At 41.3% G+C, this 26,617-nt stretch overlaps 1 protein-coding gene across 3 annotated transcripts; it reads right to left on the reverse strand.

The window, feature by feature from the left end:
• Nucleotides 1-211: 211 nt before the first annotated feature.
• Nucleotides 212-24,765, reverse strand: ppp2r3b (protein phosphatase 2, regulatory subunit B'', beta). 3 transcript variants are annotated; one of them, XM_034109307.2, is made up of 14 exons: nucleotides 24,576-24,764; nucleotides 23,399-23,787; nucleotides 11,828-12,013; nucleotides 11,368-11,471; nucleotides 9,493-9,595; nucleotides 7,560-7,634; nucleotides 7,362-7,448; nucleotides 6,663-6,819; nucleotides 5,553-5,601; nucleotides 5,338-5,427; nucleotides 4,444-4,619; nucleotides 3,035-3,153; nucleotides 2,841-2,947; nucleotides 212-1,196 (listed from the first exon to the last, which is right to left on the reverse strand). In XM_034109307.2, exons 2-14 carry the CDS (start codon nucleotides 23,750-23,752, stop codon nucleotides 1,064-1,066), a joined length of 1,740 nt encoding a protein of 579 aa, XP_033965198.1. In that variant the 5' UTR covers nucleotides 23,753-23,787; nucleotides 24,576-24,764; the 3' UTR covers nucleotides 212-1,063. The 3 variants fall into 3 exon arrangements, with proteins under 3 accessions (XP_033965198.1, XP_033965200.1, XP_033965199.1); XM_034109308.2 differs by lacking the exon at nucleotides 212-1,196 and adding an exon at nucleotides 1,925-2,132 and having other exon boundaries at nucleotides 24,576-24,765; XM_034109309.2 differs by lacking the exons at nucleotides 23,399-23,787; nucleotides 24,576-24,764 and adding an exon at nucleotides 14,647-15,133.
• Between the last annotated feature and the right edge of the window lie 1,852 nt (nucleotides 24,766-26,617).

Here is a 26,617-nt window from a genome sequence, read left to right on the forward strand (position 1 = left end):
TACTGCCTTTACAGCTTGTCCCACTTTACACCCATGAAGTCATTTCCCAAGAGGGTCAATATTTCACTGCATTTCAACATCTGTATTTAGTTTAGTCTAAAATAACATGACTGAGCAGCCGCCATTTTAATCTAACAGACATGTATATGTATAGAGCATATCAAAAACAGTCTGTACTAGATGCTTTAAATGAAAAAGCACAGTCCATGTATTTACTTTCCCATTAAAAGGCTTTATTATTAATTTAAAGAAAAGCAAAACATTTTTAAATTGGTTCCTTTTGTTCTGTCAAAGTACATACAAATTAAGTACTTGGTAACATAGAAAAAAGTCTCTAAAACAATTTCCCGAATCATTTACAACACAGCAAGCACCAAATAAATATTTACAGGTATTTATAAACTCTTCTCTAATAATTTAATAATAACCCCATCTCACAAATACAGTAAATATATGTCATAATGAGTGCAGACCTGTACAAAATACTGTGTGTGTGTGTTTGGCAGTGTGAACTGTGTGCAGCAGGCTTGACGGCGGTTTGTTTGGCAACTCCTCATTTCAACAAACACCCATTCATGAATTTACAGTCTTGTAGAAAAGCTTCCATTATGATCACTGGAATGTAACACTAGCCAATGACTTCAGATGATAATTAGCTCAAATCCTGAATCAACCAATCAGAATGTGATTTAGCTCATGAATCTTATAACACGATACTGATTTTCAGATGAGATAAAACTCGCCCCAGATCTTTTTTATACAAAGCATTACACGACTTTTCCTGTGTTCACGTGTGTGTGTGTGCTGAGGTCAGCTGTGATGACTTCTGAACATATTTAAAACATTCGGTAATTTGAGCAACCACCACCTGCTCTGATCATATTTCCTGTCCAAATGTGTGATACTGCGTCCATTTTTCCAGCACATCTGACCCCACCAGTGCTCTGTTCACTTCCTGTTTATTGAAGTTTGTCCTGAACCTGTCTTGATGAGATTCCTCCACTGCAGGTTGGGCTGTTTCCTGGAGCGCACGGCACTCAGCAGGCGAGAAGACGCTACAGGATCACTCAAAGTCATCTTCATACTCATACTCGTCCAGGTTGCAGTGTGGACTGGGGATCTGAAAGAAGTGTCTCTTTGTCAGACCCAGCTCGGTGGAGATGTGCTGCCCTAAAGGGCTCAGAGGATTTTCATACCTGAACAGAAACATAGAGGAAAAGATCAGGGATCATTCGGACGCAGTCAATGTTCTCAATTATAACACTCAAACTGCTTTCCTGCTGAGAGTTATGAAAAAAGAACCAGGAGCTGCTTAAGGAGCTTAGCAGAAATACTAGATGCAATTGTGCCAATATTCATAGTGGCCAACCGTGTAATTACAACCATCCCATTCGCTCATACTATGGTCTTTCTTATGCTAAGCTAATATAACTAGCAGCTTCATTTGAACTATACTCATACAAGAGTGGTGTCGATCTTTTCTTCTTACTTTTAGCAAGAAAGCGAATAAGTGTAATTCCTTAAAACAGACAGGAGATTTTGAACTGGAGAGAACAAAGGAGCAACACGTGACGGTACGGACAGAGATGGTGTACAGCTCTTCCTCAGAAGTTTAAAAACAGAAACCGTCTGGTTCCAAAACACACTCCCAGCTCTGACACACACACACACACACACACACACACACACACACACACACACACACACACACACACACACACACACACACACACACACACACACACACACACACACACACACACACACACACACACACACACACACACACACACACACACACACACACACACACACACACACACACACACACACACACACACACACACACACACACACACACACACACACACACACACACACACACACACACACACACACACACACACACACACACACACACACACACACACACACACACACACACACACGTTACTGTGCGGTCTGACAGAAGGACTACCTGCTGTCAGCATCAGATCGGACGGGAGGGGGGTAGGGAGCCAGGAGTGGGTTTAGGACTGGACGAAGAGGAGGGGGACAGTGAAGTCTCTGCTGCTGACCTGAGGTCTTACCTGCTCTGGTTAGCTGCCTGTCTTTAGAAGTTGGTGGTGTTCCTAAAACCACACAACATACCTGTCAACAGCCTCATCTACCACTGACTCTCTGAGGGTCTCTGCTGCGGGACACAAGGCCTGACCTCTGACCTGACCCTCACTGTCTCACTGCACAATAGGCCATCTAAAGAAATGTACAATCAATTAAAACTCTGCATTTCCTGCCATGTGATGTTGAAAGTTCTGCCATAAAATGAGGCTATTTGTGTTCTGCATATACTGTGAGCCCTCATAATAACAGTACATATTTGTTATTACAATATGTAACAATATTCAGGGACTAAAACTTCTGAAGAAATGTACTTGGAAATACTTTGTAAAGCGATATAATACATCAAACCATGAACACACTCCTATTAACCGCAGACAGACAAAAACATCCATCTGCCAGTTTCTAAAAAAGATTATAAACTCAATATGTTATAAGTAATTGACATGAACAATGTTATATATTAGTGTTAATAAATAGGGTTGAAATAATAGTCATTGGTCAAAATTGATTTTGAAAATAAATCTGAAACGTTTCATTACCGCTGTTACCAAGCTGTCTTTGAGGAGAGTCTTGTAAACGTCTTTTACTTTCATGCCGAATTTCAAGTTATAATGAATAGCTTTTATTCGGGGTTATGAGTTAGTGTCAAAGTAAAAGAATTACAAAGAAAATAAAGGACAGTTTTAGCGGTTTAATGAATCCAGCCCTGGACTTACGCGTCGTTGCACTGATCGTTGGCGGCCTCCTCGGCCACCAGGATGTCGTACTCCTCCGCAGCGTACTTCTCCCAGTCGGAGAACTCTTGGCTCTCTGTCTCCATCTCCTGAGAAAACACCACAAGAAACGTGATCCCCTCGACCTCTGACAGAAGAACAAGTTGTTTCCGTCTCACATCGTCCGGCAGCCTTACCCTGATGACAGAGAACGGGTCCTTCTGCTCGTGGTCCAGGTACTTCTCGATGTTGAAGAACGTGTCGAAGAAGATGTGGGACAACTTGCACCTCTTCAGGTCCCGCAGAGTGATCTTACCTGGACGGGATAAAAGATCACTTTAGACGAGGCAGAGGATTATAAAAGTATTTAGGACAAGGTTTTAGGCTGACTTTGCCATTCACTCTAGCTTTTCAAAATGTGCCTGAGAGTTATACAGAAGTGTGTCAGGGATTATGAGTGTGATCTCTTGTCTACGAAACCACAAAACAGCTGGGCCACACTACTTCAAGCTAAAACGGTTGCCAATATTTTCTTTTATTTCCATTAATTTGTCAATCGTATTCCAATTACCTGCCTCATCCGGTCACTAAGATGTTACATAATAAATAAATGTGTGTGACAAGTTGTAAGAGTTTACTGTCAAGTTGTACAATTGTTTATACAGTACACATCCTATTTCTTAAAGATGTAAAAACAGAAAGGAAGCAGCTTTTCAGATTTGATAACCTTAACATGTTTGGATTCAATAATATAAAAACAACTGACCGTGTATTCAAACATTTTGAATCTGGATGAACTGAACACGTTGTTAGCCAGCCTAACCTCTCATGCAGCCGTTTAAAAGGCTTTAAGATGTCAATGTAACTTCCACAGCGAGCCCTGCCTGATGTTTGGAGGCTGATGCTAGCTCATACTAATTCAAAAAGGCGATTGATTCTTAAATTAAACTTTCAACCCAAAATATATATTCTATGTCATGCCTGAAGTCAATGGCCGTGATTTGAATATCTTTGGAGCACTCAAGAAAGCCCCCGTATCTGCTTCTGAAAGTTCTGTATTTCCTGACACTGGCATTTTAGACTGGGTTGTTTATGAAAACTCCTCTCGTCTCATCTGATCTGCTGTTAACTGGTCATCAGTGTAACATCTCTATCTATGTAATGTAATCTACAACCAATCTAACTGTACGCCTGTACTGAAGAGCAGTTTAATGAGACATTTTAACAGACTTCAAAACTCTTGAAACGGTTCTGTCGGGAGGAGGCATAACTGTGGAGGGAAATACCATCCTCAAAAAGAAGTTGTTGTGTCTCGTATTACATGCTATAACACACAGTTGCAGTAGCAGCAGGTCGAGTAAGGGGCACATTCCTGCTGCGGCTATCAATACTAAACATGCATACCTCACCGGGGACTAGTGTCTTCTGAGCTAAGTGCTGTCGGGCATTTGTTGACAGTGTGGATGACACCGACAGCTGGCATCAGTCTCATCTGTTTCCCTCCCTCAGCTCAGGATCAATGTGTGCGTGCGTCTGCCTCTCTCCCCGCTGTCTGACTTTCAGTGTGTGTGTGTGAACTTGTGTATAAACGTGAAAAAGGTCTGACCGTCCACTTCCGGCTTGACGAGGTCCAGCATTTGGCAGAGGCAGTCCTCGAAGGGGAGGGGCTCGATGGCCATGGTCTCCAGCTTCTGGCACTGATCCTCATAGAAGTACTCCAGCTCGTACATGCTGAGCACGCCGTCCCCGTCCAGGTCCATACAGCGGAACCAGTACTCTATACTGAGGAGAGAAGATGTGCATTTCATGAGAAAGGTTTTAAAATAACACGAGATGCAAACCGTTTGGTTGTAGGGTTATTATTGATAAACTATAAAAAAAACTAAAATAAGCAGTAAAAATCTTACCTTGAACTGAAACTAAATAAAAAGGATATACTATAAGAAAAACTCAACCAAAATTATATAACCTGGTTAAAAAACGAATAAATCCAACTTTAAATGTAAGTTTTAGTTGTTTAGCAATTTTGTATATCATTACCGTGAGTGTTCCTCAAGATGATCAAGAAAATGGCTACACACACTCACACACACTAATTGTGACAGATTGACTGTCTTGATGAAACTTTGTATTTTTTTTAAATAATGTTTTTACGTCTAGTCAAGTACAATTAAAAAAACAAGGACATCATTTAAGTATTGGAGATCAAATGCCACCAAGCTATTCACTCTAATTTAAACCAACTGGGGTCATTTTCCTGTGGTAGAGAATCTAAAAGATGTAAACACTATGACTATTCCTATAATAGATGTTTAAGCATGTGTTTTCTATGTATATTTTAATGACATACATGTGTGTCATTAAACCTGGCCATAACAAAAACAACACCTACTGTAAAACCAAAACTAAATCTTACAGAATCTCAGCCAGAATTTGGAATCGCAGAAAATGAAATGAAAGCAAATTCTAAATTCTAAACTCTAAGCCTTGGTCTACACACCTGGTGTCGGTCTTCTTGTCCTCCTCAGAGATGAGGAACCAGACAAAATCAGCGTAACTCAGCCGCCCCTCCTTGTACACCTTTCGGTCTCTGAAGGAAATAAAAAACAAACCGTTACTAATGACACCTAAAGAGTGTTGTTTCAAAAATGTTTAATGATTTGCTCACAACTTGTGATTGGCATCTTTTAAACTCCCATTCAAATCTCCACGTACCTTGTGACTGTCCCTGAGAATATCCTCTCAATCATCTTCTGGGAAAGGGCTGGAAAACACAGCAAAGAGATCATTTAAAATCCAGACTTTCACTCACAGCGCTCTCAGTTAATGTACATCTTATTCACAACACATGTCATCCATTCTCACAGACTGTAAATCCAGAGTGGCTAGTCTAAGCGCATATTTTTTTTTATCTCGACAACTCTATAAATCCTCTGGTCATCGTTTGGCCATGTAGTCGTAGAAATTGTTCCAGACATGGCGTCATTCGAGGCAGAGTATAAATGCTGCTCTCTTATTGATCTTGTGTCTCATTTCCCCTGCCTCACTCACAGACCATCAACTAAGAACATGTGGTGTGGTGTGTGTGTGTGTGTGTATGTGTAAGCGCCAAAGAGAAGTCTATTTCTCACAGTGTGTGTTTGTGTGTGAGCAGTAGACCAAGAGAATAACACTAATGCTTTTTATTTGTACATGAAAGTTTAACCTTCTGACAGTGCCAACAAATGCATGGAAAGTGAGAGAAAAGCTGTGTTCCGACAAGGTTTCAGCACCTTTGTTGTTTGAACTGTGTGTGGGAGGACAGACATACAGTTTGTCTGAAACCAACTGCTGCGTCTCCTTAAAGGTCCCCTATTATGCAAAATCCACTTGTTCATGTCTTTTACACATCAACATGTGTCCCTTCTGTGTAAAGACATTCTGAAAGTCTCACTTTTTGTCCTGATCCATTTATATAAAAACCTGTCTGATCAGATTTGGCTACTTTGTGATGTCACAATGTTTTTTTGGCTCAACCATTAGCCAATCACCAACCAAGGTAACACCTTATCACCTGAATCTCCTCCTAGAGCCATTGTGTTATTTTTAACCAATCATCTCGCAGAGCTATACGGGGAGGGGCAGCTAATTTGCATTTAAAGCTACAGACACAGAATCAGCACTTTTGAAACAGGGCTGAAACAGAGGGGTTTATGGGATGCTACAATGCACGATCTGTTTGGTGTTTTGAGCCAAAACACTTCAGAGACATGTTTCGTATATGTCCGAGACCTATACTATATTGTTTAAAGAGAGTAGAATAGGAGCCTTTAAAGAGAAGTGAACCTTGGTCATTGTGCTGGGCCAGGTCTTTCTGGTCTATGTAGAGGTCGTGGTCGGTGTCCAACTCCCAGAACTTGCAGTAGATAACGTAGAAATGTTCATAAGAGAAGAAGTCTGTCAGCTGGTTCACGTCGTCCTCCTGCTCCAGCAGCGCCAGATTCTGGGACAAACCAAAAGCCAAAATCTCAATGATAGCTTTTTGTTTTATAGATGGTCAACATACCGGTACAATTTGCCAATGTGTCTATTGTAAATATCCATTATAGTTTACAGACAGGCTGCGTTGTTCATGTATTACCTTCTACACGTGGGGCAATCACACATGCAAAATTGTTTTCAGGTGCAACTAGAAAGACACCCTTAGTTTTACCGGAAATAAATTGGTTTAAATAATAAATAAAAACAAGAACAGATGAGGCTACCATTCTGGTGAGAATATTGTTATCATACCAGATATTCAAAATGGACAAAACAACCAAGAATAATTGTTCTATAATAAAACGTACATGATTACCACAATGAAAACGTGTGAATTTGAAGATAAATGTTTTTATCAATAACTTGAATGCTACCTTTACACCTTTTTTATTTAACCATGGTTTAAAAATAAATATTATTAAATATTTTTGGGTCAAACAGACATACACAAAGTGGATTTTAGTATCAGAGAGAAAACATTAGTTTGGTTTTGTAGTCTTGTACCTGAAGTAAGTTACTTTTCCTGAGCTCACAACATGTTATTTTTCCGGTCCATGAACGATTCACATTGTAGAATATCCTCTGAATCACCTGAAAAACAGTTTACTGTGTTAACGACTAAATATTTCATGAGAAAACATTTTGAGGCTTTTTGCAATCTTACAATAGTAATGTGCTGTTATTGGAGTTGTGTTAGCATACCGTTGTGATGTATCGTGAGTGAAAGTCCGGTGCCTCCTTCAGAAAGGCCAGGCCTGCGTGTGTGTTCACCACATCCTGGAAACCATAGAGTAAAGTCAGCTCTCTCTGTCTGTCCTGCACGTCTGACTCATCTCCATAACAAACCCCTCAAAACTAACACACCGTGTGCAAAAGAACAAATCAAGACATGCTGTGCTTACAACAAAAACAAATACACAAGTTCAGTCAAAATCTGCAGTTACTTTCAGAAACGAGTCAAATGGCAAACCACATGTGCCTTTCTTTTTTGTTGCTCATTCAGAATAGGCTTTTAAATGCCTGCTTATTCAAACATTCAAAGTTGTCAGTGTCCATCTACATCACTCGGCGCATATGCTTTATACATTTTACCACGTAAAGAAAAAGCTTCAGGTCTTGTTGGAAGAGGTCATCACATTTAAATAACTATTTGAAGTCAGAAAACACCGGGTCAAACGCTTTTGGGATGTGCTTGAGCCTTTTGGCTCTGACAGCAAACCGATGAGAAGGCCAGAGAAAAGCGTTCTCTGGAGACTGCTCTTCACCTTCCTCATGCCATAAAGTCACAGGGGGTGTGCTGCATTTCAAATAAACTGTAGCTATATTTTTTTCCCATGAAACTCCCCCACGTCTTTTTTTTTTATTCTACCCCCTTCCATTTACTCTGCTGGGGGAAAGAATTGTTGACATATATGCGAAGGCGGCAATGAAATTAAAAGGCCTTATTTCAGGGCAGCCGTCGTGCCTCTTTGACTCTTAGTGTGAGAAATTAAATCATAGAGAAACACATAAATCACAGCGCACAGGAAACAGGCGGGGACAGTCAAATCTACTCCACAGCAATCCGCCTTTCATTCATCAAAACAGTCACAGGCCATTCGCCGGGCGGAGGGTTACAAATTAAACGGCGTGTGCCACAAGGCATCTCTGCTGGTATGCTAACGGCTGTTCAGTCAGCCCCCCCCCCCCCTGCCAGCATGAAAATGAATCAGGTGTCGGGTGGGGCTGGTGTGGAGCACCAACAGCTTGTCAGGGGGAATGAGAAGACACACAGCCAGCACAGCAGGTTCACATGGTAAGGCCGACCAACAGTGAATTAGACTATTCTTAGAAATACATTTGATAAATCTATGTCATTTCTAGGATTTTTTTGTTGCTTTAAAATTTGTTTTAAAGGTCACCTATTATGAAAATCCACCTTTTCATGTCTTTTATACATCAACATGTCACATGTGTCCCCTCTGTGTAAAAGATTCTCTCACTTTTTGTCCTGATCCATTTATATAAAAACCTGTCTGATCAGATTTTGGCCACTTTATGATGTCATAACGATTTCTTGGCTTGTGTAACCATTAGCCAATCACCAACCAAGGTAACACCCCCCCGCCCACCTTATCACCTGAATCTCCTCCTAGAGCACCATTGTGTTCTTTTTAACCAAATCTCTCTCAGAGGGGCGTGGGGAGGGGCTCCTTATTTTCATCTAAAGTAACAGACAGAGAATCAGCACTTTTGAAACAGGGCTGAAACAGAGGGGATTATGGGTAATACTGCAATGATCTGTTTGGTATTTGGAGCCAAACACTTCAGAGACATGTTGTGTATATATCTGAGACCTATAATATATTGATGATAAACAGTATAATAGGGGACCTTTAAATAAGAACCATGTCCATCCCTCTTTGGTTCTTTTCTGCTGAGCTTGAATCCTACACTGATGGGGTCTTCTTTCAGTATCTCCCCCTCCACTGACCTACAGTAGCTTCCCTGAATTAGTTATCCGCCACAGGAAAGAGCACGACTTCATCAGGACAGGCCTGACATGAAGTCCAGTTCCCACCACCCACGCAAATCCAGTTATGCCACCCAGCACAGCCAAGTCCAGCCCTCCACTGGGGTGAGCTGCCGCCAGTACCTGCAGGAATGGAATAAAGTCGTCTTGTTCCAGGTAATTACAGCAAGGCTTGGCCAAGAGGTGCACAAATTTAGTAGCGTCGTCGTGACAGGTCTGCAGAGTCCTGGAGGAGAAAAGAGAGAACAGATGGTTGCAAGGCTACTCCCCTCTTTCACTCTTATGTTCGCTCTATTCTTTTTTATCATTCTTTCAAGAGCACATGTTTGAAATGTTTCCCCCCCAAAAGTGCGAGCGCAGGTATAATACATTCTGAAATTAGGATTCTGAATCGCTGCCTGGTGATTATAAGCGTCAAGTGTTGCGGGGGAAATAACGCCTGTGGCCTCCAGTAGCGTGGCGTGGAAAAAGGAAAAAAAATTAGGGGAAGCCAATAATACGTCCTTTCTTTTGGGTCGGGGGTGTGGTGGTCAATGTAATAACGTAACCAGATGAGTGATTACAGCACCCAGTATCATTTTACACACATTTGTATCATACAGATGCAGGACTTACACACGCCTGTTATCTAACCGACAGGTCCGCACGCACTCTCCAGCCGAACCTCTAATAAGCATTCATTCACAAACTAAATCAGGAGACCTTTAACGTTTTACGTCCGATTCGCTCCTTTGTTCCTCGCTGTACACATCTCCAGTTTGGGCATCGGCCTGTCATCAGATTGTATTTGTTGTTGCTGCTGTAGCGGAAGTTTAGTACAATTATTTTTGATTAAATACTCCAAATCGCCACCCTCCATAATTGCACTTGCTTCAGTTGCTTGCTACTTTCTAACGGCGGTGAGAGTGGTGCAGTGGCGATATCTATCTTCTTATCGATATAATTATTATTCTTATCTTATCGATTAGATTTATGATTCGAAAATTATAAAAGTAGGGTAGACATGTGGATATTATCCGACTGAACACAACGTGCATTTATCTAACAGCTTCGTTTTCCACCGACCTTATTTCGAGCTATTTTCCAAAATCCTATGGAGAAATCCCATCGCTTTTTTGTCGAGGGAAACCGAGCGCAGCTTACTTCCGGGTTTTAGGACGCGTCACTGCACCACTAAATTGATGCGATTTGATTGGATTGTGAGGCAAGGGAAACCAGCCGCCTCTGGCTTCCCTTGGCATGGCCCTGACCAATCACAGGTTGGCAGGGGCATGACGTGAGCCTCATCTGATTGGGCAATCCCTCCATTGTTTTTCACCAAGGGAAGCCAATTTCGGCTAGCCTCCTCTCGCAACAGAGAGTGCAATCTACTGTTTCACCATAACATCTAGAGGGGCACTGTTTCACTCTTTGTAAAATACTCAATGAGAATGGGGGACAGACGGGCCAGCAGCAACACACAACAAAGAATTTCCGAAACTAAACGAAGTGTATTTATTTATTAAAATTATAACTACAATCCGAAAAAACAGGGGAAGCCTGGCTTCCCTTGGCCTCCAGGAGAAAACGCCACTGGTGGCCTCTCATCTAAGAATGGCTCAGTCATGAGCTCAAGTCAAAGGCCAGGTCTATCAGCCCTCTAGGCTCGCGCATTAATACAAGAGCATGCCTATTGCACACAACAGCATTCAACTAAGAGCACAGACGCCATTACAAAAGCCCTATGGTACCCTTTACAATTTCACACAGAAAGACACTGAATAGATGTTTTCCCTTTTTTTTTTTTAACTGTATATGCCCAGCAACTATTCCCTTCTGAGTGTTTACGAGGCCTTTGTAATCAATGATATCTGTTTAGAAATGAAAGTAGATGTCAGAGAGCTGCATGCCACGTCTGTCATTTCAGTGAGCGGTCATCTTTGTTTCGAGGAGATTGTACGAGCTGTTTGGCTGGGAGTACCAGTGGTCCAGTGAGAATAAGAAGAGCCATTGTCTTACTTTCTCCACATAGCCACGAACTTGTGAACGGACACGAAGCCGGTCCTGTCGCCTCCAGCCAAGCAGAACAATGGCATTTTCCAGTAGAAAGGACACTCACAGGCCTGGGGAGACAAGTAAGCAGATCAGATACAGTGTGTGGAGTGGCTATAGAGAGGAGAGATGGGAAAAACACTGCATTTCCTTTACACATGTGATTTTAATGCAGAATAGAACAGCACAATGACTCTGAAGGGTGGGCTGGCGGTAGTGTTGCAGCACTTAAAGACCCTCAGGAAACCTAGCTGTCATTTATCTCTTCACTCAGGTTCCCCTCAGGGCCATTGCTCACATTCCTCTAGGAGACATGGATAATATTTTCGGAAGAGGTTTGAAAATCAGCAAACATTTGTAAATGGCACTAATGGGAATCATTTCCTGGGTGGCAGCTTCACCTCGATGCTTCACATCACATTCTCACCTTGGCGACCTGCCCCATGTCCTCAATGGTGGCCCTTTCATTTGGGAATTGGGAAAATGTTTTCTCAATTTTGGTAATGAGGGTGTCGATGTTGATGTTGGCTTGCGGCCGTCCCTTTGGGAAGTAAAACTTTGGAATGCTTTCACTCAGCGCTGTGGGGACGGGCTTCTCCGTCCTCACCTGGGCCTGAGAAAAACACACAGGGAAAAATACGATTAGCAACTGATGCTAGCAAAGGCTAACTGCTCTGAGATCAAGCATTCCAACATGTGTTAAGGCTCGTCTTGATGAAACCTTTACACTGCCAGCACTAACACACCTCTCATCAGCCCCATCAGGGAAGAGCAGCTAGTGGTTATAGTAATGACCCATGTATCTGTAATAAATGCCTGTTAGACTAAACCCTTTAAAATATTGTAACTCAATAATACATTTTAAATTAAGAAGTGACACTAATAAGTGTTAAACGGCTTGACTGATAATAGACTGAAGCGTAAAGCCCTTGATTGACAATAATTGAAGAGAGTCAGGTATTTGAATCCTCTATATACACCCCCACATCATTCTAGACACGGCTGAGGACTTGATCTATAAATAAAATCTAAATGTGGTAATCTACTGACAGATGTACCGGTCCATTTTCATTTGATATGCACAAGCTGACCCTTCTTAGTTGAGTCAACTAATTCATCTTTTGTTTTGGTGTCTTAGTTGAAGTTGACCGTTAGTCAGCGGTCATCACACCTGTGGCATCGCAATAATGTTTAATTAAGAAGTATATTTTAGTCATCAAAATAGATTATTTTGAACAAAAGGGTATCTCTATAAAACAAAATAAGGTAACACAAGACAACCACATCTTTTGAGTCACTCATGTTTCATCATGTTATTGACAGTTGCTTGAATTTAATTTATAATTTGTGTAAATCTACTCAGAACTGATGTGCTTTAAAAATAGTGACTGGATGTCTAATAAGTATCATATTATTTTCTTTAATGGACAGTCCTGATAAATAGCTAGATGCAATGCAATGGCATGATGCGTACACCTTGGCTGGGTTTACACAGAGTTCTTGATTAAAGGCAAACAGAGGTTTTAATGCCAGCTCTGGAGATAGAAGCAGGGCTGCCATGTTATAAGTGTGTGCGTGTGCTTGTGTGTGTGTGTGTGTGTGTGTGTGTGGACTGTAGAGGTACAGTAACACATCTTTAAAACCTTCAAATATGTCAGAGCTTGGAACCATCTGTGTGTGCTACTTCTGCCAGGGACCCAAATGATAGATCTGTGTGAGGCTTTAGCAGAATATGCCATTAAGCTGTACAATCATGTTGGAAACCAGTCTATGCTTGTATGTCTAATGGGAATGACATAATGCAAGCTCTTTATTTGATGATCATTTTGTTTCAAACCAGTGTGATTTACTACACCAACTGCACGCAGCTGAGATACTGTGAAGAGATCACATCCATTGATACAAAAAAGTTCAAAGGCAGTCTTTTAAATCTGGGTTATCATCACATTTTTTTTTTTAAACAATCATATCACTGAGAAATTCTGTTTTCTTATCATCACTGATGCTTGGCCATTGGCCCGCTAGCTTGTTGGCTGTTTTATCTGCATACCATAACCTGTGAGATTAAAACGTTTATTTTTATATACATTTTCCAAATGTAGGTTTGGCGGCCCCCACTGCGGGCCCTGCCTCCCGTGTTGGGACCCATTGCTGTAGAGGGCATTAATAATCAGCGAGGGTACACCTATAAAAAGCCAGGATGCATTTGGTCCAAAGTGTGTTATGTGCACATATTAGCCACTTACTAAAAACAGCTTGAGCAGAGAACGCTTCACTCTCGTCATCTCGTACCCAAAGACCTTACATGAGTCAGGAATTTGCTAACTGGCCTCCATGACCTTTAATTATCACATGACAGACCCACGCAGGCTAAGAGACAACAACAATTATCATCTTGTTTTTCTCTGACATGTTCTACCACTTGTTCTCAACTCTGGTCGAAATTGACAAAGCCCAAAACGCCATCATTAAAGCCTTAGAATTACAGAGCAGAACATAAGAGGGCTAAATCTATCCATATCCGTGTTCTCCATGATATACATGTCAATACTGATCTAAATAGTTTTGCTGTGTTCTGCCAGAGGCAATCTGCTCAATTCCATCGGATAAACGATAAATGCGGCTGATCCTCTTCTCTGTCCTGTGTGTTGGCATCAGCCATGGCTATAAAAGGACATAAACATCTCCCGTGGCCCTGCCCAGCAGCGTCCCCACTATCTCTCTCTCTCCATGCTAACCACTAGCAGAGCTCTTGAGCACATCCGCTAAGCCCCATGACATGTTGCACATTCACAATGATGTGGTCTGTAAGAGGAGAGTAAAGCAGCTGAGCACAACATACCACACAAGATGAAAACATCATCTAATAACCATAGCTTACATCATTCACTTTTTAAAATGCCCCCCACAAGTTATCATAAATATACAAATCACATTGTCATATGTGTGTGGAAGCTATTTGAATAATGCTGCCTGGAGAAAGTGATACAAATGATTTGTCCTCACTTGTCCGAGGTGTGCTGCTGGTTCCAACAACACATATAGTTCCACTTTGCAAAGAATAATAGCCAACAGTGAGGAATAGGTACAATGACAGCAGCATGTTAAATAGCACATTTCCACAAAGGCCAGCTGAATACCAAAACATCAAACCCACAAATTCTACTCCACATTTAAAGACCTGCCCACTGGCTGATAGGCCAGAGGAGCCTGTGTGGGCGAGGGCACACTCATACAAACACCTGCCTGTCCTTGTTGGAAGGCTCTGAGCCTCTTCTTGAATCGAGAGGGCAGAACAAAGTCACAGCCGCGTGCCAGCAGGGCCAACTCCTTCCTCAGGTCAGGGTCCTGACGCAGAGAGAGCTCCCTCATCCTCATCCTCGCTCCGGACAGGATGGGGAAGACATACACAAACACAACAGTGAATCCGGCGGTATCCTCTTGACTGTGTACAAATCACTCAGGGAGCTCTGTGAGCAAAAGGCCGTGGCAGCAGTGGAAGTCCTCTGTGTCCCTGTGATTGTCCTCTGTCAGAGCGAGAGCCTCTTAATGCAAGGGAGCAGCTGCTACTGTGACTCTCTCTCCCATTCCAGATCTGGTCGCACAATCTCAGCTCTGCCTGCCGCTCTGTCCCAGCCTCTACATAACATGCACATACGCGCACACACACATACACTGTGCGGGGGTCAGGGAGCCCTTGCCTCAAAGCCGGTGGGGCGATAAGAAGCGACAGGGTGTTTGTGTGTGGGAGTCACTTACTGTACGTGTGGGATGGGAGGGGTGTGTGCATTGGATCTGCCCTTTCCAGTTTGCATACCTCTGTGCTCAAGGAAGGTTATGTAAAGAGACAGAGCTGTTGTTGCAGCTTGCAGCACCCCTGAAGCCAATTAAAGGATGCACTTCAATACCAGGATGACTCACGAGTCACCACTCATAACTGCGCACCACAACCAAATACTGCAGGGAAACTTTGATTGTGCTCCGAGGCCTTCAAACCGAATCCTCCTTACTTTGGGCAATCCGTACAGACACTAATTGGGACATTTTAAAATAAAAACCTACAGAAGATAATGCTATGTGCCTATATCTCCCGTCACTAAATCTGCATGAAAGAATACATCACAGAACAACAGGCACACAAAATAAACTCAACTTGACTTTGGCGAAGCGACAACACATCCAAGGTATGACTGCTTGCTTAGGAATAGATAACAAGAGGTCATGTCACCAGATGACACATAAACAACTTTAAGAGTTACATATATTCAAGTATTCTGTATCGAATCGGTGGTCTTTGTTTTGCCTTCTTCTTGCAAGCTTGGGCTGCCAGCCATTCCCCATCTTATTATAGTTGATGGGCAATGTAGGGGGGGAGGACACATGTCAAATTCAAAGAATGATGACCGACCCAGTCTGCGCCTATTAAAAGCACCAGCAAGCACTGTTTGGGCAATTCAAGAAACTAGATCTGGAAAACAAGAGTGTATCTTTACTTCTCACAAAAATATCCGCTTCCGGTTGCCGCCCTGGAGTGATGGCAATTACATCAATTCCTTCCAATATGCTGATCTAACAGCTCTCGGGTTGCCTTCACTGCACTGACTGTTCACAGGGAAAGCCCAACACCTACATGTGTACACTGCTGTTAATGTGAATTACAGCACATCAATGGGCTACGTAACTAAACTTTATTGTTATTGTTGTTTTACAAAGAAAGTGAAAGCACACCCACATTATTTTTAGATGACAGGGTCAAAAAGTCCACAGTTTTCCACTAGTTTCTGCTCAAACCCAGTTCCTGTTATCGTCCACACACACAGGACACTGCACATGCTTGATAAGCTGTTTGTGTGATGGCGGCTTTTTGTTCTTGCTCATCAATGCAAACCAAATATGGAAAAGAGAGCCCAGAGGCCAAAATAAAACCTAGTAAATCACATGAAACTGTCAACTCGCATGCAATTCTGTCCTGTCCAATTTTGCGTTTGAAGCAAGGTAAAAGAAGTGGGGATAATGATGTGTTGGTCTACATATGAACCAACAGCCCCCTTGGTGTTTTACAATCACAAGGCATACTTTCAGTAGCACTGTGAACGGAGTCAACAACACACACACAATAACACACACATGTTCTGAATATAAGCTTTCTTCGGTATGGTATAATGTGGCTTTTCAATAAGCAGAATGCTAATAAGCTCCAGCAAGCATCTTCCCTAACCAAATCATTGTAGGGCCTACACAGAAAGCGTGTCCAAAAAACGTTAGCCTCAGAGGAAGCTACCAGTCGACTTAAGGCTGTTTTAATGCTGCTAAAGTACCATGTCCTCGCTCTAATGGGTCACTGTGACAAACAGAAAAACACGAGAACTCAGACTGACTCCACAACATGTCTAGTCTGTAAACTATTTAATCTGATTTGTACAGAAACGTGTCCAATCGTTGTCTCTTTATCACAGAACACATGAGATTATGAAACACACTGTCTGCAGTTAGCGACTACTGGCAGGTCTAGATGTTGAAACTCCCAGCAGTCAGGTGACTAGTAGGCACATGTTGTATTTTAGTAGAGCTTCAATTAGAATGGCATTCAGCATAGTTGTTTTAAATCTTTGATATTCAAGATATAACATGTATTGCAGATAGCAAACCGGAGAGACATATTACAGGAGGGTGGGGCAAACCAATCAAACGGTCCCAGGGCTTTCCCAAGCCGTCAATACAAGCATACACAGTGATCCACAAATATTAAGTTCAGTTGGTTTGAGTATCTGCCTTCACACGGAGGTGACTCATATGTTTTCATGACACTGAGTCACAACTGGTTCCCAGCCAGGTACAGAGCCGAGGCTGCGGTGAAATCCAGAACGCTCCAGCACAATCGGATGTCTGAGACAGGGATTTGTGATACATGTGAACGTGTGCCAAAAATAGGCTCAATTGACTGACAACATGGTGGGCTCAGGGAAGGTCAACAAGTAGAACATGATGTGAGCAGATCAGCTGGCTTGCATAAGAGCAATTATTAAAAGTAGGACGGTTATCACAGGGTTTGTTGGGTAAATCCACATAATATTAAAGGTGGGGTAAGTAGGTTTGAGAAACCGGCTCGAGATACACTTTTTGTTATATTCCATGGAATGCTCTTAACATCCCGATAGCAATGAATATCTTAAGTGCTTTGACAAAAAATCCATAAAAAAACGTCATCTGTGGAAGCCGTAGTACTGTAAAAAGCACGACCAATTATTTTAGCCGGTAACTGGATGGCCTACCTGCCTGTCAGCCTTCCATCGGGGCACAAACTTATCTCGTGCCCTCATTGGTCATGTGCGCGTTCGCGTGTGTTGGAGGAGGGGCTCTGTAAGGAAGTGGCAGATTTTCTCCGGTCGTGTATTTTCAAATTCTAGCGATCTCGAGCCGGTTTCTCAAACTTACCTACCCCACCTTTAAATATAGTTACGTATCAATTTTCTATCGAAGTATGTTGGAGTGAAATCATATATTTTGATCTTTATACCAAATGACATGGTCTGAATTAATAATAACTACACATACTAATACTAACTCACATTTCTTAGAAAATCGGATGTCAATCGGATTTGAATATTGCGGGTTTGTTTTTACAAAACCTAGTGTATAACTGGAAATATGCATTTATTTTGTGTCTATAATTTCAATGAACAGGGTAATACGGATACAGATATATATTGGTATCAACATTTTAAATGACCTAGACATTTTTGGAGTGACAGTAAAAAGGGCCTTGTTCACAAACACAACAGTATTACAGTAACTACTATGTAAATATTGGAAGTTCCTAGGGGTTAGGTTTTAGAGACAAAAGCTTTAGAGACTAATGGCGCATTTCCACTGCAGCGGTAACGGGTACTGTTTCACAGTTTTTCTGGCTCTCCAAAATCCAGGTTCTTTCCGGGCCAACAACCGGGCTGAATATGCTAAACTAGTGAGAGAATCGCTGGCAAGGGCGCTACAACTACAACAAAATGAACATATTTTACCGTGATTTAATTGTAATACACGTTTCAAAATGATGCCGAAGTAACAACATACTGATACCGGTTAGTAAAAACCATGAATTAATGCTTTGACAAGTCTGCAGACACGGCAGGCAAAAAACCTTTTAAAATGCGTGTTTTCTGAATGGAGATCGGCTAAGCTAACGTTGTATATGCTCCGACCGTCCACACTCACAACAACGGCCTATACAGCCCAAATAAACCAGCGACTGTATTCGCCATGACACAGGCAGTCTGAGGTTTGTACTTGTTTAACTTTTGTCTAGTTTCTGAACAGATATGAGGAGCTGTAAGCTTGAGTGCTAACAGCTAACGGCTGATGTTGGTTTTGTGTTTCGCATTGAAGATTACGTCACGGCTCTGCCTACACTGAGTTACTATAGTTACTACCCCAGTTCCTAAACTGTAATGGAAACGCAGCATTTAGTGAGCCTGGCCTACCAAGGCCTAACTATACCGTACTAAGCCGTGCGAGGCCCTGCAGTGGAAATGCGCCATAAGTGAATTGTGAGTTCTGTGATTGCATTTTCCATATTTTATAAAATACATGTGTTTATGTTTCAAGGGTCCAAACGATGAGGGTGAATAGATATATTGGAATGATGCTGCACAAACAGCTCAAGTCAGACTAATGATAAAAGGTTACGCAAATACAAATCTACTTTTTGTTTTCAAAGTTTAGGAAAACAACTGGACCGTGCCCATCAAATATTTGTCAAATGTGGAAGAAGACCCCTCATATTTATGTTTGCTATCTCTCATAGGGCATGGATCAACTGATTCTATGTTGACACCCAAGGTTTGCAATTGTACACTTTAAACTCACAAGTTACCAAGACTCCAAAATAAAAGAACCTGTGGGGAAACAATTTAACACCTGGCTCTCTCTGACAGGTCCGGGAACTCATAACGTGACCCTAGACCCCCGCTTCAAATAGCTTCAATGTTGCTGGGCCCAAACAAGCATGTTATAAAAATACATATTGCGAAATAACCTGTGATCTTAAATGCTGAGAGAAAAAAGTAAATTCACTTTACTTGTGATTTATATTACAAAAACTATTGAGTGTTTTGGTGGGTGTGACCTATTGAAGTTCATTTGAGGCGATGAGCAGAGCCACACAGGAGCAGAACTGTAGGCCAAGCCTCCATATGGAGCCATTTACTGTACATGGTGTTAATAAACAATCTATGAATGAGTGGCATCTAATAGAACTAGTTTCAGGGTGAAATACAGAGAGGATGAATGTGCTGCCACACCTCATCTCACTGGCCAAGTCCTGGGTATATAACGCCAACACAAGGGAACCAAGGCTATCTATATCGGTGTCTGATGTCAAAGTCAGACCAGCTGCTCCAGGACGCATCAGTGTGACATAAATTGAATTGTTGTGTAATCCTTTAAAGAATGCATCTGTATGAAGGCATTCATTTTGTTGTTTTAAAATAGAAGTAATACTTTATACAACTTCACAATCCCTTTAATATTGAGTGACACAGCAGGGCCACATGCCATGACACATCACAGCAGAGTGCACAAATCGTCCAGCAGTTGCTTTTTTACTAATCTGGGGGGAGCGGGTGGCATTAGGGGCCAAATGTCACTGGAAAGAACGAGACATGTACTGCTCTGTCATAAGGTCTCATTAATAAGACAAGATGAAAAGAAAGAAAGATCTTGATAATAAAGATTAAAAACAAACCGATGAGAAATACTAAATCTTAAACCCACAAAGGGTTCAAAACTCTTCCTCCTGTGTTCAGGCTTTCTTAGAGATGAATCATGATGAGGTTACAAAAAGGCCTTCATCAGACTTTCTTTGTGTCTTCACATAGACTTGAGATAGAATATCTCACAGGAAATCAAAAAGTGTAATAGATGTTTTTATCTGATGGGTTTCAGTTAGATCGTTTTGCCTGAAAAGAAATGGAAAATGTATCATGATGACTTTTGAAAGTCCTTACTTCCAATTCAATTGTTGTATAAATGATAGGGTAAATGTGATGCTTTATGACAATTATGACATCTGACTCCCATAAAGTCCCCATTGTCATCCATACAGATGAGATCAAGCAGGGAGTTTCATACAAATACCTGGGTGTAATTATTGACCATCTGCTGTCATGGAAGGACCACATTGAATATCTGAGCAAAAGGACAAAACAAAGAATTTATTTTCTTGGCGCGAGCAGAGAAATTCTTCTGTTGTTCTTTACATCTGTGATCATGTCCATTCTACAGTACTGCACTACTACCTGGTACAAATGTCTGTCAGCAGCGTTAAAATCAAAACTGCTCCACCTGTTAAAGATCTGCTCAAAGATTGTTGGTCAACCCTGTCAGAGACTCTATGACTCAGCCTATCATAACAACCTAGTGAGGCTGTCCAACAACATCATCTCCGACCTAAACCATGTTCTGAACAGTGAATATGAACTGCTACCATCTCATCGGAGATACAGGGTCCCACGATTCAATAAAGTCAGACTGAAGCACTCCTTTGTGCATCAGTCAGTCCTCACAGTAAATACAGAGCTAAATCCCAGACCAAATGCACGCTGAAGGCTCTTTGAGCATGTTTTTCTCTCACTGATTGTGCTGTTATGTTAAATGTTTGTGTTTCATGTATTTGTGTATGCATATTTGTCTGTTGATGTTGGACATGGAGCTGCTGTGACGCAAGTCAAATTTCAGACTTGATCTGACAATAAAGTAATATCGTATCGTATCGTAATTCTTTGACATTAGCTGTCTACCTGAAGCTTTCAACGCCTGGTCAATCACACTGATATTCTTTACACACATCACACTGATAATATTACTGTCTGTAATAGTGTCAAAAATATATTGATTTGCATTAACGTAAACTCATGCAGGTTGGGTATAGTTGTATGCCTTACACAATAATCAAAAGATCATCATCTTCAAAACACAATGTCCTCTACTCTGAGGCGGTGTTTACACGAGAACGAAACGGGTTGTATCTGCTACTTTTCTCTCGCGTATAGCCCGTTCGTTCACACGAGGCCGTAACGGAACCGCAGAAACGGACCCCGCAAACGATAACAGGTCCCAAGGTGGATAGATCTGCAAACGGAACTCTCTGGGGGGCCAAACGGCTCAGTGTGTACGTCCTATACGATCATTTCCTGATAACGATGAAGCCATAGCCCCACCTCTGCTGCTCACTGCTGTAGCATGGTCAGTAGCTACTGTCAGTAGCTACTGCTACTGCTACTGACCATGCTACAGATGTTAGTGCAACATCTACAGCTCCTCTACCACAACCATCAGCAACAAGTGGACATGGAGAATTACATGAACTACATGTTGCTAAATCCACCGCGGAGAATAAACAGAAGGGCAACCATGGCAACCATGCTCGGGGGTCTTCTTCGCTGCTTTTGGTGTATTTTGTGGCAAAAGTACAGCACCACTTACAGGCCCGGCACATGTACTACAGCGTTTCCAGTGGTCTCGTGTGAACGGAAACGTTAAATGAGCCGAATGCGTGTGAACAGACGACTTTTTTGATAACGAATTCGGTCCGTTTGTGTTTGCGCTCCCGTGTGAATGGGGTCTGAGTTTAGCAGTATGTCATCTGTCAAGCCCTGGTGTTTTAGTCAGAGAAAGAGCAGATGTATCACCAGTGATCACTTTAACGCCTCCTCATGCCTGTCTTTAGCATGTCAACAGCATGTACGAGGCAAAGTCTCTAAGAGCAAGTGCCTCCTGCTGTTTGGCTGTCACCACACTCGCTATGCTCACAACCTCTCATGTTGTCCTTGAACAGACTTACAAACCATTTCCAGCCTTTCAAATGCTTTGTGTGGCTTGATTTCTTCTAAAATTGAAGCAGCAAAAGCAAATATCCCATATACCTCTGGGGACATAATAAGATCTGCAACCCGCAGGCTGAAAGTAGTTAGCAGAGTGCCAGGGATAGGCTGGGTGCAGACACTCCCACCTCTCATACCATACTAATTCGTGGGCGAGGCACGCACATTTGGAAAGTATTTGACTAATAATCAAAACATATACCCTCAGACACGGAGGCTCCACTATGATAGTTCCGAGTGGACAGCCTTTACATCCCTTTGATCCCATAGGATGCTCAGCAGCCTCTTGTGGTCAGCCTGGGAGTACACATTAGGGCCAAGTTTGAGAAACTAGAAATGATAATGTATAAAAGGTCCAGATGGAATAAATTCATTAGTTAAAGCCTGATTGAAGGGTTGGAAACATGTCCGATTACGGAAGAAAGACACTGCAGGAGACAGCAATTGTTTCTTGCTAAAACATGGAAGATGCTATTCACAAAAAAAATATATCAACCATAAACTCAGTCTATTTACACTTGGCTATGCCACAGGTGCACTTGTAAGCAAAGTCATGAAAGTATAATCTGAGCAGTTGCAATTAAGGCCATTTGACAGCATAATTGTGTCCGGTCATAATGGGAAAAGCACAGGTGTTGCTAATAACTTAATGTTGCCTCGATTGTATTCAAATATACCAGAAAGCTGTATCAACAATGTGACATCATGCATACCTGGACTCTGAAGCAAGAAGCATATAAATGTGTTTATTTATGGGCATGCATAATGCAGCTCTGATGGATTAATATCAGGCGGCTCCAGAAACAACACTGAAACTGCAGGACACACCTTCTTTTATTTATGTATTGAAAGCAACCTTAGAAGAAAGCCCTGTGGCATGATGTCGTAAGTTCATCTCAAACTCACTTGAACCTGAAAAACTGTTTCATAACAGTTAAATAGGAGGTTTGAATTTTGAATAATGCGTTGCATGATTACAGATATGTAGATAAGATAAGAAGAAGTACTTTATTGATCCCAATTTGGGAAATGTTTGCATTGCAGCCGCATCAATTATATAATGGCAACTATTGAAATGTTGTTCAACTCTTTTTTGTTGTGTGTTTCAGTTTATAACTTGCCTTTTTTGTGCTGACAGACCTCCGTAGTACTCGGCCATTGGGTCCGGTCACTCTGGTACTACTGTTACTGCCAGAAGGAAGTGTGCTGGCAGACGGGGGGCTGGAGGGAGTACCAAGGGGAGCAGGCTTCTTCTCTGCAAGGTTCCTTTGGGATGCCACGTTGTTGTTCTCATTGAAGGACAATGCCTTCTTCTCCTGGGCATCTCCACTGCTCAAGTCGATGTATTGTCCACTTTTGATTAGGTCGAGATAATCTTTGAGTAGTGACTGTGTTGCATCATCACTCAGCCAGTTGAGGAAAAGCTCATCCACCTTCATCTTAAGAACAGGCTGGAGGACTTGTGGGGACGGCATTTTGCCGGATATTACTTATTTCCACACACACGTTCCTGTGTGAAAAAAAAGAATCAACATGATCATCACAACACACCCCTCTGCAGTGCTGTAAAGTAACAGTATATGTAATCAAGTACTGTACTTACAAAGTAATTAAAATGAGCTGCACATTAGCCAGCTTTGGTAAGTAACAGATTAATGCATCAATAATTATGATCAAAACATGATATCAATTATTCAGAATTGGGCAAATCTGCATAAAGATTCGTTTTAATTTTGGTAATTAAAGTATATTTTGATGCTAATACTTTCCTACTTTTACTTGAGTAACATTTTGAATGCAGAACTTCTACTTGTAACGAGTGTACTGGTATTTATACTTTACTCAACCTCTGCCCCTCTGTATTTACAGCACCACTTCAACTGACATGGTGACACTGTATAACCAAGGCATTAGTAATGCATTGCAGTGTGATACAAAGTAACACTTGCTGTGAGCTGTCCTTTACTTTGAGTACATAACACAACACTCACTAACATTATTGAATTTTAGCGCGAACCATCAATGTTTTTTAGCCCACAGGCAAAAGGGAACGTCAGCCCATATTGACCCTGATAACATTAGCTGTTATTTTTAACTCAGGAAATACAGCTGCTTAAAGCAAGTGTTTACTTAGCTAGCGTTACTTGAGGCTGCTAGACTATTTACTGAATTGCCATGGTCATAAGAGTAAGTAAGTGTGTGTTATAAGCTAGTATAAGAGAAACGGGCAACAACAACAGTTTGTTAGCTACTATAGCTTTAGCAAGCTAACGTTAGAGGGCTAAATACGGTACCAACCTTAGAATGAATGCACGGTCACGTAAAATGCGTTGATGTGGATCTACATTACTTCCTTCATGTGCAAAGCTGCAACACATATGTCTGTTTGCCTGCCGATTATAAACGCAGCACTGTATCTCCGGTGTTCATTTCGCTGAGCAAAATCAGCGCTACTTCTCAAACTCTCGTTCCCCTGGTAACCACCAAGAGTTAACGCGAGATCTTCCTCGGGGTGAGAGTTCATCCAGACCCCAACAGGAAAGTGTACTTTTACCCCCCACCTGTAATTATTCGGCTTCTTTGAGCGGTGTGTTGGGTTCAAATATAATTATCCTCTCAAGCATGATTTCAACTGCCACAGTAGGCCTACATAGGTATTCAAAGTGTCTGCTCAAGGAAAAGTGACCTTATTTTGGTTCAAAACGGGCCTACTAAATGTAAGTCCTGCACCCGAAATCGACCGTACAACAATAAGTAAGTATTATCAGTAAGACATTTGTTGTTTGTATATAAGTAACTCATATTCTCACTCTCTTTGTGTCTTTCTGTTGGTTTATGTTATACAAATAGAAGCCAATGTTTTTAAAAAAAAATTGTTTTTCTTTACTTTCCCCTCCAAAATCACTTCCTGAAAGATACCTGTTTTTATTTATGCGAAAATTCACATAAAACACTGATATCAAAAGTAGGTTGTGGGATTTGTAAGTTAAAACATACGTATCTTGTTTAACATAATTATATCAATGCCTTGTGTTCATCACATTTATAAATACCTGATCAATTTTTTAAAATCAATTTATAATTGTTTGTTTCTGCAATGAAAAATCTAGATTTGAATTGGTCATCATCACAGGAGTTATTATCAGGAAACCAGCTCTGTGTGTTAAGCTTTTTTAAACTAGTTCCTGATTCTCTTGCAGGAATAACAATGATACACCTTTGCCTGATTCCCCTTATTTTCTCTCCTCAGAGTCTTTACTCATTGGAGCAGATGAGCTCCTGGTGTGAAGAGTCCCAGACAGCGTGGCTCCCTCGATGTGTCCTCATCGTAGAAAGTATCAACACAGTGGATACGGGATATCAAGAGGTCAGTTTAAATAACGGGCACTATATTTGACAAACAGGGCCTAAAATAAAGTGTACTCTTTTTTTATACATTCCAAATCTGTATCTCAAATCCAACCACCCACATTAATTAAATATGTTTTCATGAAGAAATCCATTTTGGACGCACATGAGTGGCTTACGTGTAGCATGAAAACGACTGAAAGAGATTTCATGATAACAGGACAATCAGGCATCAATGCTAGAGTAACAATTTCCCTTCGGAATTATTTTCACTTACATTGCAACCAAAAACAACAACTTGATTGCACTGTCTCTGTGAATACAGCCTGCCTGGGTAATTATCCTTAACAATTTTGGTCTAGACTAATCTTTCCCTTTTTGCAATGATACATTATAGCTTTAAACAAAACATTTATCTTTTTTTCAATTAAGTGCTTTTGTGTTTCATCTATTATGTCATTATTTAATGCTAATGCTTCTATTCTATCATTACTGACATGCAAAGTTGAAAAGTTGATCCTTGATTAAGACCATCACAGAGTTTTATGTTGATCTACCATGAAATACAAGGCATTGACTGATATGGACTTATTTATAAGGATATGTCTCTGTGTTTTTAAAATAAAAGGCATTTGGGACACCTGAAATCTTATTAATGACTACATTCAAAGTGCCTTTAGCTTTTTGTAAAGAGCAAATTAATGTTGGTTGCATGGTTGTGAAAAGTATTGACTGAATTCTCCTTATTGCTTCCCTTGATAACACCAGCAAATCATGTCTGAAACATTCAGAGCTGTCTGAGGTGCAGCACGTTATGAGAACCCTCTTTGTTCTTTCTAACAGCGGGCCCAACATATGTTTTGGAGCCTAATCAATATCAGAAATGAGAAGAGAAAAAGTGAAGGTCTTGAAACTTTAAACCTTGCAACTTTTCAAAGTGTAATTAAAGTGTACAAATAGGATTTTACCCAAAGCAGTGTGCATGTTGTTCT

Source organism: Pseudochaenichthys georgianus, chromosome 21 (assembly GCF_902827115.2).
Source record: "Pseudochaenichthys georgianus chromosome 21, fPseGeo1.2, whole genome shotgun sequence".
In the NCBI taxonomy this organism is placed as follows: Eukaryota; Metazoa; Chordata; class Actinopteri; order Perciformes; family Channichthyidae; genus Pseudochaenichthys; species Pseudochaenichthys georgianus.

What these genes read in the sequence shown, in the direction of transcription:
- ppp2r3b (XM_034109307.2), bottom strand. Translation starts at nt 23,752, where the DNA reads ATGCCGTCCCCACAAGTCCTCCAGCCTGTTCTTAAGATGAAGGTGGAT. An exon ending in GGAAAAGTAACTTACTTCAG is followed by an intron (nt 6,820 to 7,361) that starts GTACAAGACTAC and finishes GGTTTGTCCCAG; the next exon opens with AATCTGGCGCTGCTGGAGCA. An exon ending in AACGATCAGTGCAACGACGC is followed by an intron (nt 1,197 to 2,840) that starts GTAAGTCCAGGG and finishes GTTTCTGTTCAG; the next exon opens with GTATGAAAATCCTCTGAGCC.